Source organism: Petaurus breviceps, unplaced genomic scaffold (assembly GCF_028583685.1).
Source record: "Petaurus breviceps papuanus isolate PSGF00001 unplaced genomic scaffold, PetGlider_PUasm1.0 173, whole genome shotgun sequence".
NCBI lineage: Eukaryota > Metazoa > Chordata > Mammalia > Diprotodontia > Petauridae > Petaurus > Petaurus breviceps.
The window spans coordinates 33,252,430-33,268,905 of NW_027185759.1; the positions used below are offsets into that span (position 1 = coordinate 33,252,430).

Consider the following 16,476-nt stretch of genomic DNA (forward strand, 5'->3'; position numbering starts at 1 on the left):
CATAAGTAGTACATAGCAAAGCAACATGGGATATGTATATTTTGAGGCCAATAGAGACTAGCTGATGGAAAGTTCAAGTCAATAACTATTAAAATTTAATGGTTTTTGCATTCATTCAAAGAAAAAAACCTTCCCAGTTGCATGAGATTTCTATCTTTATGGCGTAAGTCACTTGTGAATTTCCAATGGATCAATTTCATCAGAAACACCATAACTCTTGTGTTTGTTAGGAGCTTTATGTGTCTCCACATGCAAACCTTCTCTACAGCCTCTGTTTGATTGTTAAGCTGAACAAAGCATTTGAAAATGCTTTCCAGTTTCATTGATTGAGTATTGGAGCAGATAATTAAATACCATGAAAACAACAAAATATCTTAAATGCTCATAGTGTCTCTTCTCCCAAGTGTAGGAATAGTTATCTAAAAAAAAAATGACACTGAGAATATGATTCTCAGAATTCATCACTAATTGTTAGATCACAGTCTGCTGGCAATGCAATGAAAAATGGCTCCATTAAAAGTTAATCATAAGGCATTTTAACCAAGATAAAATTTTTGTTTTCCATATATTCAGGACTACATGGAGATGATTGGTTTTGAAAACCTTCTATATTTATATTTATCACTAACATTCCTTTTCACTGAATATTCTTCGTCTTTGTAGAAAAGCACATCTAATTTCCACCCAAAACAAAGTAATGTGCAAACCTTTCTCTGCTCCAACCTATTCCAAGGCTCTCTTCTCCTTTCTCTGGTTCAGCACCAATGTGTGAATAGAAAATCACAGGTAATGAACACAACAGAAGTGTCAGACAAGAGCCCTCTGAGGAGTGGTTCAATCAAGCCAAATTTTTCATACAACAAAAGCCTTACCTTTTTTACTAGTCTTTTCCCCATCCCCATGAATCCTGGATAACAAAAGGACAGTTCTTCCAGGGTGACTCCCTACCTATTTCCAAACCTGTGTTTGAACATCTTACCAACATCAACTACATTATGGCTTTCATATCAGAATTGTGACTGTTTGCTCATGAATTTATTTTGCTCATGTATTGATACTCAATTCTGTCCATGCCCGAGAACTGTCGTCTTTCATAGTGGACAACTTCCTCTGGGAGAACTGGCCAAGTCCCCAGAGCCTGAGGACAGCCACTCGGTATTTCTTGGACATGATGTTGTAAAGGATGGGGTTGATGGCTGCACTAAGATAGAACAGGACAAAGGAGAACAGGTTGCAATACTGACTAATCACGGCAATCTCCAAAGAGCCAGGCTCGAAGGATTTGGAGAATAAGTAGCGTCCCACATGAAATGGCAGCCAACAGAGGACGAAAGCAAACACCACCACAGCTAAAAGGAAAATCAGAGAAACTTAGCATGAGATCAAACAATGTTGTCTTGAATCGTGTTCTGCTAATAAAAAAAAAAAAGATTACATTTCTTTTGAAAGCTTTTGTGGCAGGAGAGTGTGATTCATCTCAGACAAAGGGCCAAATGTTGTTTTTCCCCATTCCCTTTCCTGGGGTTTAATGAGAGCTATTTCTAAATACACAACTAATCCAGCTATTTGGACCAAGGTGACCAATAAGTTCTGTGTAACAATAGTCTACTGGAGAGGCAGTCAGGTGAGGCCAATGGCGTGATGAACTAAGAGTCAGAAAGAGCCAGGCTCAAATCCCATTTCATGGGATCATATACAGACAGAGCTAGAAAGGCCCTCAAAGGTCATAATTTTATAGCTGAAGAACCAAGATCCAGGGAGCCTCAAGAGATTTGTCTAAGGTCACATAAAGCAGGATTAGAACCATCTTTCATTTATGACTTGTATGGCCATGTCACTTAAGTCTCAGCTTCCTTACTGATAAAATTAGGGTAATTGATACCTGAAGTACATACATCACAGGGTTTTTTGTGGTATTCAAATGGGATAATGCTTGTAAGACACTTTGCAAACATTAAAGTACTATCTAAATTGAGAACCAGAAGGACCTTAAAAGTTATTGGGTCAGAGGCAGCTAGGTGGCACAATGAATAGAGCATCAGCCCTGGAGTCAGGAGGACCTGAGTTCAGATTTGGCCTCAGACACACAAAAAACTAGCCATGTGACTTTGGGCAAGTCACTTAACCCCAATGGTCCTACCTTCCCCCCTCCAAAACAAAAAAGCAAAAAATAAGTTATTGGGTCCATTCTCCTCATTTACATAGGAAGAAACTGAGACCCAGAAATGTTAAATGGATCAGAATCCAAACCTATGTCATTTCATTCCAAATACAGTGATTTCCTCATTAGTCTAAGTTCAATGGTCTTCCCACCATCAAATCAATATCAGGTATTATTATTTTATGATTAAGATAACTGGATGTTTGGGGGAGATGACTAGGAAATCCATTTTTGAAAATTCAGTTTTTGATGAATATAGATATAGCTAATACTGTGTCAGCTTCCTTCAAGGCTCTTCTGCATGAAACTGCTAGGGCCCTCCCTTCCAAACCATTTTGCATTTAACAGCTTTTTGTTTATTTGTATTTATTCTCCAATTGCTTTTCTAGTTACTTCTTGTCTCCACCACTAGAATGAAAGCACCTTGCAAGCAAGAATAATTTCATTTTTTCTACTTCTGTGTTCAGCACCTAGGACAGTGCCTGGCACATAGAAGGCCCTTAATAACTGCTTGCTAGTTAATTGATAATCAATATAATAAGATCATTGTTAAAAGGGGAAGGGGCAATGATCAAGTAGAAAAACTATTTTAACACTAAACACCATTAGAAAATGTCATCAATTTACTTTTTAATTTATCACATTGAGATGTCAGCTTCTATAAAAGATAAAAAGATTTTTCTAAGCCCAGCAAAAGTAACATGGAAAATTTTGGTGTAGAAAAGTAGCTTTCAAATCTTTGTTACTGGGCTATTTTGGTGAGGCAAATATTCCTGGATCACCTGACCCACCCATTTCTATTGACCAGCTTCCCTGAATTACTGGGGAAATGGTTTTTCTGTTGATTATACACTAATGAGACAATGGTTTTAAAAAATTAAATGCAGTCATTGATTATAGACTATTAGGATTAGAAAGGTTCCATTTTACAGATGAGGAAAGTAATACCTAAAGAAGAGAAGTGATTTGCCCAAGGTCCCATAGGTGACTAAACTGAAGAATTCAGAACCAGGACTTCTGATCTACAGTCTCTCATTTCCACTGAAATGAAATGACTAATTCCAGAAATAACAACAAAAGGCCTTGCTTTATTTTGAATGCAATGAAGATAGTCAGTGGTCTATACCTTTTGAGAACCTCTGGTCTAGATGATTAAAACCTTGGGCATTATTGGTTATGAATTTCATCCCTTTGACATCCAGTAATCCAGAAATTCTTAAAATTAGAAAATAGTAAAGGACTTTGGATGTGCAGATTGGATCTGTCATTTTATTCGTGAGCTCCCAGATAGAGAAACTCCCTCTACCAATACAAAGTGATACTTTCTCTGCAATTTATAATATTAGAAAGTTGTGGAGAGCACTGAGAAGTTGAGTGAATTGGCCAGGGTTCCACAGACCAATGTTTCTCTGAGGTGGGACTTAGACCCCAGTGTTTTGCACTCTAAAGTCAGTTAATGCCAGACTTCATATTGTTCAGAGATTCTAAAAACTACAAACATGAAACCCTCATTTGTTCTCCTCCAAAGGATACTAAATATACAAAATGTGAATATAAACATTTCCCACGATGCTGATTTACCAATTGTAAAGTTGTACATAATAGATTTGCAGTCTCATGTGCAATCATCTTTTTTATTGTACTATGTTATGGAAATGCTTGTTTTATTCCACAAGTAAAAACATAAAATAAATTTTTTAAAAATATTTACCACTCAGTTTAGACAGATTCCATTTTCTGATAGATTTGAGAGCAAAACTTTAAGAAGTTAAGCTACAGATAAAATGTGGATTTGAAAGCATTTTTAGTAGAAAAAAATTGAACATGACTTTGTGTGCATAGTGCTGGGTTCTAATTTATGATTGTAGAGATATTTATGGAGAATAAATACAATTTTATTTTGACTGCTTATAAGATTAACAGAAATTAACCCTCATCTTTAAACTAAAATGTACTAATTCTCACTTCTCATTGAACCTAGGGGTGATTTAGTTCCTTTGGGAAGGAACAATTACTGATGTTGATCCTTTCACATAAGTTTTATTTGATCAAACTGGGGCACTTTCTTGCTAGTAACTGAGCTGAACAGAAGGAGAACTTTATCAAGTAGAGGAAAGTCTACAGTTGGCATTTGGGTTGTGTCCCCAACAATCAAGTGAAACAAAATTGTTGCAATGAGTGACATAGAAGCAAAAATTGATTTTTTTGTCTCAACTATCTGCTTGGATTGTACATATGTTGCATGTCCATCAGCTTAGAACTTAACTCTTTGGTAGAATATTTTAAAGGATATGATATTTTCTTAAATTTAATCAGTTACCTGCAAATCAGAGAATAGGAAAGGAACTGGGGAACATAAACACTATAATATGTTGCTCTATGATATATGTCGGTTTCAAAGCAAACTTAATTTCTAGGGTTACTCTCCTGAGGAAATAAAGAGACATAATATTTGATATTTGGGGTTCATGGAGAGGCATGATGCTTCCAAATACTTTTTTGAGGGAGGGAAGGAGAGGAAGGAGAAGAAGGAAAGGGAGACAGAGATAGAGAGAGACAAAGGTCAAGAGTCAAAAAAAAGGAAAGAGAGAAGGCAGAGAAAGAGGAAAAGACAGACTGGAAGAAAGAATGAGAAAGGGGAGAGAGGAAAGGGAGGCAAAGAGAATAAAAAGGAAGAGATGGAGAAAGAAAGACAAAGGGGAGATAAAAGAAGAGAAGGAAAGATAAGGCAAGAAAGTGAGAGGATAGACCAAGGAGAACTGAGGGGGAGAAAAGAGAGAAATAGGAGAGAGAGAGAGAGAGAGAGAGTAAAAATCCCATACCTAACATTTTTACAGTTTGTTTGTGGTTGTTATCACGGATAGAAGCACTCAGTCCCATGTCCTCCCTCTTTCTTCTCCACAGTTTTCTCCCAATGAGGCTGTAAAGCACAGTCAGGCAAAATACAGGCAGAAAGAAGAAGATGCTGGAGATCCAGACCATGATGGTGAGCAGTCCCGACTGGATGGCAAACTCAGTGGGCCTGCATTCGTTGGTGTCCATGGGGTTGGTTCCGTTCTCGTGTTCCACTCCTACCAGGACAAAGATGGGGCTAGCGCTGAAGAAGGACACGGCCCAGATGACCAAAATGATCAGCTTCACCTTGCCCTTGGTGATCACGACCTTGGCCCTGAGGGGGAAGCATATGGCAAAGTACCTCTCGATGCTGAGGGCAGTGATGTTGAGGATGGTGGAATAGGTGCAGCCCTCACTGATGAACTGAAAGAGTTTGCAGAGAAAGTCCCCGAAGTTCCAGGGCCGGTACTGCCAGAGGCGAAAGAGGTCCAGGGGCATGCAGAGGAAGATCAGCATGTCGGACAGCGCCATGCTAGACAAGTAGAGGTTGGTGGTGGTCCGCATGTCCCGGAACCGAGACACCACCAACATGGTCATGAGGTTGCCCGAGATGCCGATGAAAAAGAGAGCGATGCAGGTGACTGTGACCCCGGTAAGCAGGGCTCTGGGGAAGGGGGGAAGCTGGCCCGCCTGGGAGCTGTTGAAAGGTTCATCCGTATAGTCCAGGCTGAAGTTGGACTCGCTTTCCAGGATCAGCGTCTCATTCCACATCCTGCTGGCTATTGGAGAGTCTTCCTAGAGATGCTGGCGGAGATGGGCTGAAGATGCCCTGGGCTAGGTGAGATGCTGCTGCTGGGCGTCCTTCCCGGCGTCGGGCGCCCCTGGTCCTTCCCGCGCCCCACTAGGGCTAGGAGGAAATCACAGAGCGGCTGCAGGAGCGTTGACTTCAAAAGGCAGCTGAGAAGCTGTGAGGAAGCAGCGGTGGGCAGAGGGGGAAAAGAGAGAGATAGGAGGAGAGGAAGGGAGAGGGGGAGAGAGAGAGAGAGAGAGAGAGAGAGAGAGAGTATAGGGAAAGGGATAATAGGTGAGGAGAGAGGGGAAGTAAAAGAGAGGAAAGGAGAAGGGCGAGCTCTGGTGTCTTGTCCTGGGTAGCAGCAGCCCTGGCAGCCTGGCAGTAGTCACCCTGGTCACTGCTGCCCCCTCCTCCTCTGGCTCCTCCCTCTGTTCTCCCCTGCTTGGATGTTGCTGTTCATTCTGGTTACCAAGGGGAAGGAGTTGTGGGTCCAGGTTCCACCCCCTTAGAAATGAGAAGGCATCATATACCCAAGCCTCTAACTGCCTAAATAGGCTTGCTATTCCAGCCCCCCAGCAAGCTCCATCCCAGTCTGTGCAGCCGTCTCCCAGGCACCAGGGCTGGGTGATGTGGGTAAGCTATAGTGCTACTCTAGCTAGGATCCACATCACTCCCTGCACTGAAAAAAGTGAGGTTAAAAACCACAAAGAAGTCTCTTCAAAAAAAAACTCTCTAGAACTCACTTTTCCCATCTATGAAATGAAGAGCCTGGGCTAAATGATCCCTAAAGGCCTTTCTAGTTGTAAATCTTAGGACTCTGTGAATTTACCTCTGATCTTTTGGAGGGAAGTGCCCTAGGACAGTGCCTAAGGAGTCTGGAAGGTACTGAGAGATCGAATGGAAGAAGAGAAGAGGGGCAGAAAGAAGAGATGGCATGCAGTGGGAACACAAGGAGTGTCAGAAATTGCTCAAATAATTAACTGAGATCAGCTGGAGACTGGTGAGATTATCATCTCCACTCCTTTATAGAGGAGTGAACTCAGGCCCACAGACCATTAAGAAGCTTGTCCAAGGTCATACAGCTAGTAACCAGGAGTTGAACCCAAGTCTTCAGACCCCCCCCCCCACTCAGGATTCTTTCTAATCAACCTTAATCCTTAGCATGAACTTCTGAAACTGACAGGTGAACAGAGAGGATGTTATGGAACTCAGCCTTGTAAGCACAAATTGGCTGATATCCAACCTCCTGGAGATTGCACTTGTACAGATCCTGAAAAGGAAAAGGTATAGGAGAGAGATGTCAAAGATTTGTGGGGGGGGGGGGGTCTAGAAAGAAAGAGGCAAGAGTGAAGTCCTAGGAAATGCAATGAATTTGAATTGAAAATATCTGAGTTTAGATTCTGACTCAACCTTCTCTACACTAAACAAGTCACAACCTCTGAGACTCAGTTTCTTACCTGTAAAATGAAAAGAGATGATTCCAAGAAGGAAAAGTGATGGACAACTGTGGTTTAGTGGGTAGGGGGCTGGATTGGGGACCAACAAAATTGCACAATAAATAAAATAAAAAGATAGGTTGTCATCTCAGTGTGGAAAGTGTGGCACTCTGGGAAACAGAGAAACACAGAGACTAAGATAGGTGACTGTGGAAGTTCCAGGGCATGGGAGGAGGTCTGAGTACTCCTCCCAGTAGAAAGAAGAGGTCAGATGGTGCAGTGAATAAAGCACCAGCCCTGGAGTCAGGAGGACCTGAGTTCAAATCCGTCCTCAGACACTTAACACTGACTAGCCATGTGACCTTGGGCAAGTCACTTAACCCCAATTGCCCTGCCCTCCCCCCACCAAAAAGAAAAAAAAGAAAAAAGAGGTCAGACTAACAATTCCCTGTTTCTTTTCAAAGCCCATCTCTGGGCTGAGTCTAGGACCCCCATAAATTGCCGAAAGGATCTCTGGAGCAGGAAGCTAGTGAGGGAGGGAGCTGGGATGTTGAAATGAGTCCTCATTCTCAGCCAGCTTAATTCCTTCCTACCAAATAATTATTAGATACAAGACAAACTGCTGGGTATGGGCATAGTCGGCAGTTAGGGGGCTCCGCCTGGAGTCAGGAAGACCTGAGTTCAAACCTAGTCTCAGACACTTACTAGCTGTGTGACCTGGGGAAAGTCACTTAACCTTCGCCTTAACTCACTGGAGAAGAAAATGGCAAAGCACTCCAATATCTTTGCCAAGGAAAACCTCATGGACAGTATGGTCCATGGGGGTCACAAAGAGTCAGACGTGACTGAACAACAGCAACAAAAGACAATCACAGCAAGTAGACACATTTGTCCAAGCAAACAGGAAACAGAAACTGGTGAAAATTATTCCAAAATTCACTTGTATGATTTACCCCAGTCTCTACAGGTTAGGATAGAGGATAAAATGCACAAGAGTTAAGGGGCTCTCATATTTGTGAATGAGATAAAAAAAAAAAAAACTCAATTCAGCAAAGGAGAGAAAGCCCTAGTTGCCCAACCCATCACAGAATTTTAGAATTAGAAGAGATGTCAATGTCCACCTTTTGCTGTTGTTGAGTTGTTTCAGTTGTGTCTGACTCTTTGTGACCCTATACAGAGTTTTCTTGGCAGAGATTTGCCATTTCCTTCTTCAGTTAATTTTACAGATGAGTAAACTGAGACAAACAGGGTGAAGTGATTTGCCCAGGGCACACAGCTTGTAACTGTCTGAGGCTGGATTTGAACTCAAGAAAATGAGTCTTCCTGACTCCAGGCCTGGTGTTTTATGCACTATCATGCCATCTAGCAACCCAACCTGGGAGAGGTTTTTGCAATTTTTCTCTGATGGCAAGTATGGTCAATATACTTACACAGTGTTATTTATTTTGTTATTTACATTGTTAAAGCCATTGTGTATGTTGCTGAACTAGTTGCGTTTATCTCATTCTGCATCTGTTAATACAAATCTTCTTATGGTTTTCTAAATAATTTGTAATCATCATTTCTCATCGTTTAGTAATATTACATTACACACGTACTAAAATTTATTTTAACTATAAATAGGTCATGGGATATCAACTTTGTTTCCAGTTCTTATCTACAATAAAAAGTTATTTCTGTGAATATTTTTGTTAACAGTACTTTTCCTTCTTTGGTCTTTTTTTTTGCTTATTTTTTTGAAGGCAGTAAGGTAGGGTGGAGTTAAGTGACTTGCCTAGGTCACAGGGCTAGTAAGAGTTAAGTATCTGAGGCTGGAATTGAACTCAGGTCCTCCTGATTCCAGGGCCAGTGCTCTACTCACTGTGCCACCTAGCTGCCCTGTCTTTGATCTTCTTAAGATATATGTCTCACTGTGGCATCTTTTAGTCAAATCCAAATTACTTTTTGGAGTGATTAGGCCATTGGTCAGACCAACTCACTAACCAATTCAGATAACAATAGCATATTTGTGTGCCTATATTTCTGAAGCCCCTCCAACATAGGCTATTTCTACCTTTTGTCTTCTTTTCCATGGTGTAGCACCTTCTTGATGAAGAACAATGTTGATTCTTTGTGACACCCCTCCCCCTTCTCTTTCTAGATGTTCACAAACCGTCACTTTATTGTTAGGTTCTAGAATTTTCCCAGAAATTGAAGTCAAATTGTCCTGGATCAAGCCTAACTCAAACCAGTAGAGTACAGTAGTTCATGATTTGGACTGGAATTAAAGGAGACACTTGTAGACCACAGATCAGTTAACAAAAGGAATTCACTTAATATCCTGGAGAGGATATTCAATGCAGCATTGGTTGCAGTGAATATAACTCCCCTAATGTCCATAGGGAGAGGGGCCAGTAGGGAATGTATGTTGCCTTTCACAGCAGAAAGCAGTCCAGTAAGCCTACAGTACCTTAGTCCTTGTGGGCTGAGATTTTTATGATGTAGGTGACCAGGAAATAACAGCACTGGGGCAGACTTAAGTCCCTTGCATAAATTAAGTCTTTAGAATGGCTACTTTCCTTTTTTTTTTTAATGGGAGAAACTAGCCTTGCCACCATGAAGCAACTGTTGTTCCTACCATACTTGGTGAACCCATTCTCTGACATTTTTGGAAACAATTGACTTTCTCTCATTCTTCAGAATTTTTCAGTGGCTCAGAAAACACATCTATCAATTCTTTCGACAACCAACTATGTTTAGCATTCACTCTGGCTCTATGTTCCCAGGGCCAATCTTGCTACACCTTCCCTCAGGAATCCAGAATACTGGAAGGAGTTTGTACATATTTCTTTTCCTTTACTGCCCTAAGTTTAGGATCTACCTGAGGGTTATATTCCTCCCCCACTTGGAAGGGGGTAGTGACTAGCACCTTAGTTCCATTTAACCACTTAATATTGGTTAACTTTTCCAAACAAACATTTACTTCTAAGATAAAATGTATAAATATTTCCCCCCAATACTGTCTCTTTCATTACCTTGATCTTTAGGACACTAGGCCCAAAAGTGAACTCAGTTCCTACAAAGCATGTCTCCCATGAGTTCATATCCAAATGTGTCTTGACTGCTGGATGATCCTAGGGCTTCAGTCCCAGAAGTCACTTCCAAAGATAGCTCCTAGTTTCTCTAAGCATCAGTATTGGGCTGGCTACAATACCTGGCCTGGATTAAAACTCCTCAATTCCTGTGGCTCACTCTTTTTTGGTTAAAGATTCCACTCCCTGAACCTAGAGTGACAAAGAGAAAATAAAGACCAAGGGAGTCCTGTTTCTTGGGGGCCATTCTCAGAGGCAGAAGGTACCAAGGCCTTTAGCCTTATAGCATAGTCTCTTACCAGAAACAAGTGAAGAAATTACCATTTTCTCTCAGACTTGAATACAAGAGAGACAAAGATGAGATAGTAAAATCTCATAATAATTCCAGCTCTTCAGCCAATTGAAAAAGACTCCTGACAACCATAGGGCCAACCAGTTGGAACCAGCTAAAGGATATTTATGCATGTTCTTCAGTCTCTTCAAGGTACTTCCCTTACAAGTCATCTCAGTTTTCCCAGAAGTCATTTCCCCAGCCTTGCTCATATGGAAAGATGCCATCAGAGAAAGATGATCAGATTTGTGTCTATGTTAGACTCCCATTACACATGTGATTCATCTGGGCGACATGATTGGGGTTCAGTGAGAACAGCCAATGTTATCATTTCTTTGTTTATCTTAGTCATCAGCTCCCTATTAGCCATTTGGGTTGGGTCTTTTCAGTTCAAGAGTCATTCTCCTTTGCAGAGAAAACAAGCAAAATAACAATGGAGGCATTCTACTTTCTCTCTTTTGTTGGTTTTCACCATTCCATCCTTTGCCACACCCCAAACATCAGTACATGCCTTCTTTGATGTGTCCTCTTTTCTTCCTAGCCTCAGCTCATTCTGAGCTTTCTAGCACTGTGGACACTATGCAAACAGAATCAAGCCACAGTCTTGTATTCATCCTCTCTTAACCTTCTCTTGCTTCCAGTCTTTTTTAAAAAATATCTAATTTGGATAATGATTTCACTGTATATCCATATCAGCTAGCTCCCATTCTTCCTCCTTGTCAAAATTGTTTCTTTCTGTGTACTCAGAATTTTGTTATTAATAGTTTTTGATCTTTCCTTGGCTAACAACAAATCAATAAACAATTATTATACACCTACTCTGTGCCTGTCATTATTCTAGGTGGTAAGGATGCAAAAACAAGAAGGAAGCAGTACCTGTTATTAACTGCTTCCATTTTTTCCAGAGTGACAATTTATATATAAACAATTCCTTCCAAAAAAATGTAGTCCACAAGATCCAATCTAACCTTCCTCTGAAACCTTTGAAATCTGCTCTCTCAAACTCTGTGTATGTTAGATTGTTCTTGGCTTTCCCTTCCTCCTCTACTACAAACTAGAAAAAAGAGCAATCCAAAAAGAATTGGATCTAAAATACAATGGCCCCCATATTGGTTCTCACATTATTTGAAGGCATATGGAAAAGTCCTTTACTGCTCTGTTTCAAAGTGAAAATTCCATCAAATGTTCCATAACTAAAGTTCCTCATTGGTCCTTTATCATATCTCCATGGTAGACTTGTGATCCATTTTCTGAGCTCATTACTTATTTCTTCTGTCTGTCATGGACATCTATAGAACATGTCTTATCTTCCTACTAGACCCGAGATTCCTTGAGCACAGGGAATAGATTTTATTAATCTTTATATTTCCAGTGCCTAATACTGAGCCTTACATACAGTATTTTCTAAAAACTCAAGCATGAGAGCTACAAAACTGTGCATACCCTTTGACCTAGCAATACCTCTATTGGGTCTTCATCTCAAAGGGATCAAAGTAAAAGGTCCTATGTGTACAAAACCATTTATAGGAACTCTTTTTGTGGTGGAAAAGAATTGGAAATTGAAGGGATGCCCATCAATTGGGAATGGTATACAAATTGTGGCATATTATTTTAATGGAAAATTATTGTGCTATAAGAAATGATGAGCCAGTTGCTTTCAGAAAAACCTGGAAAGACTTATATGAACTGATGGGAAGTGAAGTGAGGAGAGCTAGGAGATCATTGTACAAAGTAATAGCAATATGGTATGATGATCTTCTGTGAATGACTTAATTTATTCTCAGCAATACAATTATCCAAGACAATTCCAAAACATTCATGATGAAAAATGCTATCCATCTCCAGGGAAAGAATTGACAGAGTCTGAATGCAGATCAAAGTATACTTTTATTTATTCTTTTACTTTCTTTATTATTCTTGGGTTTTTGTATCTTTGTTTTCTTTCACAACCCTGCTAATGTGGAAATGTTTTGTGTGACTACACATGCAAAACATTACTATATAATCTATATAGTATAATATATAAATTGTCATGTAGTATGTAGTGTCACCTATACATTATAGTATAATCTATATAAAATTGCTTGCCTTCTCAAGGGGGGGGGAACTGACATATAGAATTTGGAGCTCAAAATTTTTAAAAATGAATGTTAATTTTTGTATACATGTAATTGAGGAAAAAATGAAATAAAATTAATTGATTAAAAATAATAAATAAAAATAACTACAGCATGAAAAGAATATCATGGAAAATACAATTGGGAGCTTCATCCTTTTTTAAAAAATAGAGAGTTTCTTATTTTCCCTTTGCATATTTGCATACAGAATGTATTCTCACTTGAATGAATAGCTTTAGGGATTAGCTTCTTCCAGAACATTTAGAATTTTATCCTGCATATATTTCCAAGTGAAAAGTGCAAGTTATGCCTTCAAGGCCCTCTGAGTTGCATTGCTACCTAAATATGGGAAAGAAAGATTATTTTGTTTATATACATAATGTAAAACTAATATAAAAGCTTCACATTTGCATATCTAAAAAAGCTTTTCCTGATTTGCACATTAAAAACAATAGCATATGTAAACTGCCATGAAAAATTTATTAATTCACATAATTTAAACCTTCATCTTTATTCAGTGTTCATAATAAACAATGTACAATCAAGTCAATTTTTTAAAGCCACATCTTTAAATCACTTTACTAATGCAGCTTGAAACAGTGCCATAAACCCTTTAGAAAGCAAAACTATCCACAAAAATTTAGGAGAAAATCTGAATTTTTTGCAGGGAGATTATTTTTATACCACACTTGCAAGTAGACTTGGCATTTCCAAATTGAAAGATATTATGCTAATCCAACTATATAACCCCCAGTTATGTATACATATTAAAATTAAATCTTTTTAAAGGAAAAATGTCTAGATGTTCACTGAGAGTAACAAAATACAATAACCACATTAAGAGCATTTACTATGAAGGGATTTTTTTTTTGCATGTCTTTCATTGTAGATAAAGATGGTAGACTATCATGTACTTTATGTCTTACTTACTTTTATCCCAGAATCATTTTTGGTGCATTTGATCTGTAACTAGGAATTACTTCAGATTCACTTGAAAGGGGTAGGACTGGGGAGAGAGAGACTTGGAGGCTGTTAATGGAGAGGCAAAGATGTCGTTTAGTCCTTTTCAGTCATGTCTGATTCTTTGTGATCCCATTGGGAGTTTTTTTGGCAAAGATACTGGAGTGGTTTGCCATTTCCTTCTCTGGCTCATTTTATAGATGAGGAAACTGAGGCAAACAGGGTTAAGTGACTTTCCCAGGGTCACACAGTGTCAGAGTCCACTTTTGAACTCAGGTCTTCCTGACTCCTGAGGCGCAGCACTCTATCCATTGTGCCACCTAAATACCCAACATGGAAGAACAAAGATGTAGGCACTGGGAGAGAGACATGATGGCAAAAGGATCCTGGGATGGGTGGCAGCCTGAGACTAGGTGAGGAAAGTGATGTGTACTCATCTGAGGACTGTATGAAGAAAGCACAATCCCCTACACCCAAATATCAGCACCCTTGGGGAAAACTCCATCACCCGATGTTAGTTCCAGCTCTGGTTGTTATCATTTTACTAAGAATGCAATTATAAGCTACAAACAGATTTTTCTACAAGCCAAGAGAAGTGAGAGGGTGGGAGGGGATGAAGCAAATGAGAGAGAGGAAGAGATAAATCAATGACTATGTTGAGACTAGTACAAGATAAAAAGTATACTCCAAATGTTTCTAGACTCCAGAGTCATGTGTTGCTCCCAAGAATATAAATTCCGAACTTCAGTGTCTCTTAAGGGACACTTTAGGTAGAAAAATACAAAAAAGAGGAAAAGCCAGAAAACAAAGCCAAAAATATAACTTTGTTTTAAATTTTGTGTTTTTCTTAATTCAACAAACTCCAAAAAAAGAACATTTCCACAATAAAAAATATGGAAAGAAAATTATGTATGAAACTGACAATTATATACAGCTTATATTTTAAACATATATATATACACATATAATAAATAAAACAGAGTTTCAAAGTTGTGCCATTTGTACGTCCCTCTGAACTTCTGTTTTTCAAGCATTTTCTTTCCTTTTTTTTATACATGAGTCATTTTTCTCTTTGTTCTCTTTAGGAATTCTAGTAGCAGTAGTAGTATGGCTAGGGCAAAGGGTATGCAGAATTCAGTAACCTTGAGTATAGATCCCAAACTGGTTGGACTCCGTTTAGGCCTTCACCAACAATAAATGAGTGTGCATTAATTTCTCCTACATCTCCTCCAAAAATCATCATTTTCCTTTTTTGTCAGTCTGATGGATGCAAGTTGGAACCTCAGAGTTGCTTTCATTTGTATTTCACTAAATTATCAGTGATCTGGAGGATTTTTTCATGTGTTTGTTGCTATCTTAACTCACTCCCTTGAGAATTGTTTGTTTGTATCATCTGAACATTTATTATTATTAGGAAATTACTCTTGTTCTTATACATTTGAATCAGTTGCATATGCAAAATGGATATTAGATCTTTATCAGAAAAACTTGCCACAAATATTTTTTCCCAGTTAGCTGTTACTCTTTTAGTTTTAAACACATTGATGTAGTATATGCAAACATTTTAAAACTTAACAGAATCAAAATTGTTTGTTTTATCTCCTGTGATCTTCTCTATCCCTTATTTGGGAGAGAACTCTCCCCTAGCCTCAATTTCAAAAGGACTTTCTTTTAATGATCCTCTATATGTCTATTTTTCAGAATATGTATTTTTTTATATCTAAGTCCTGTCTCCATTTGTAGCTTATTGTGGTATATGGTATGAGGTATTGATCTAAGCATGATGTCTGAGAGATTTCTTTACAATTTTCTCAGCAGTTTTTGTTTAATAATGGGCACTTATCCCAGTATTTGTGGTTTGGAGGTTTATTGAACACTATGTGTGTTTTCTTCTGGATCTTGCCTTCCTACTGTCTTGCTGATAAATTCTAACAACAAAACCAAATTATTTTAATGACTAGTGCTTATTCTCTCAATTTCTTTTTTTCTTATCTTATCAATATAGCTAATGGTTCTAGCACCATAGCAAATAATAGTGGGGATAAAGGATGTGTTTACTTTATCCCCCCACCTTCCCACTCTTTATCTCCCTGCCCTATATCTTATTAGAAGGACATCTAGTATTCCTCCAGTACATATAATGTCAGCTCTTGGTTTAAGATAGGTATTATTTACTATATTAAGGAAAGGTCCAATATTTTCCTCTGTTTCTTAATTTTTTTTAACAGAAATGGGTGTTTTATTTTTGTCAACAGCTCTTTGTTTATGTATTGAAATAATCAATTTTTTAATTTTTATTTTTCCTAATATTGAGCCAATTTTGCATTCCTGATATAAATCCAAACTGATCATACTACATTATTTTTAGACATGTTCCTATTATCCCCTTATTTTATATAATATTTTTGCTTTGATATTTGTTAAGGATACTAACTTATGATTTTCTTTCTCCGATGTGTTTTTTTTTAAGTATATAGGCCACCTTTGTGTTATAGAAGAAATTTGGTATGATCCTCTCTTTTCTCAATGTTACAGATAGTTGGAATTTATTGTTATTTGACAGTTTGATAGAATTGGACTTAGAAATCAGTCTGGTCTTTTTTTTATTAATGTATTCATGGATTTTTTTTTAATTAAGTTAGATTCTCAATTTTTATGTTAATCTGGATTTTTTATTTTTTATAAATTATTATCCATTTCACTTGTTGTTAGCTTATAATTGGGCAAAATAACTTCTAATTATTTCCTTTATCTCCTCGTCATTTATTTTGA

At 38.4% G+C, this 16,476-nt stretch overlaps 1 protein-coding gene across 1 annotated transcript; it reads right to left on the reverse strand.

The window, feature by feature from the left end:
- Window positions 1–1,044: 1,044 nt before the first annotated feature.
- On the reverse strand, window positions 1,045–5,828 carry GHSR (growth hormone secretagogue receptor). Its single transcript, XM_069083667.1, has 2 exons — window positions 4,984–5,828; window positions 1,045–1,349 (listed from the first exon to the last, which is right to left on the reverse strand). The coding sequence occupies exons 1-2, from the start codon at window positions 5,765–5,767 to the stop codon at window positions 1,045–1,047; spliced, it is 1,089 nt and encodes a 362-aa protein (XP_068939768.1). The 5' UTR covers window positions 5,768–5,828.
- Window positions 5,829–16,476: the final 10,648 nt, after the last annotated feature.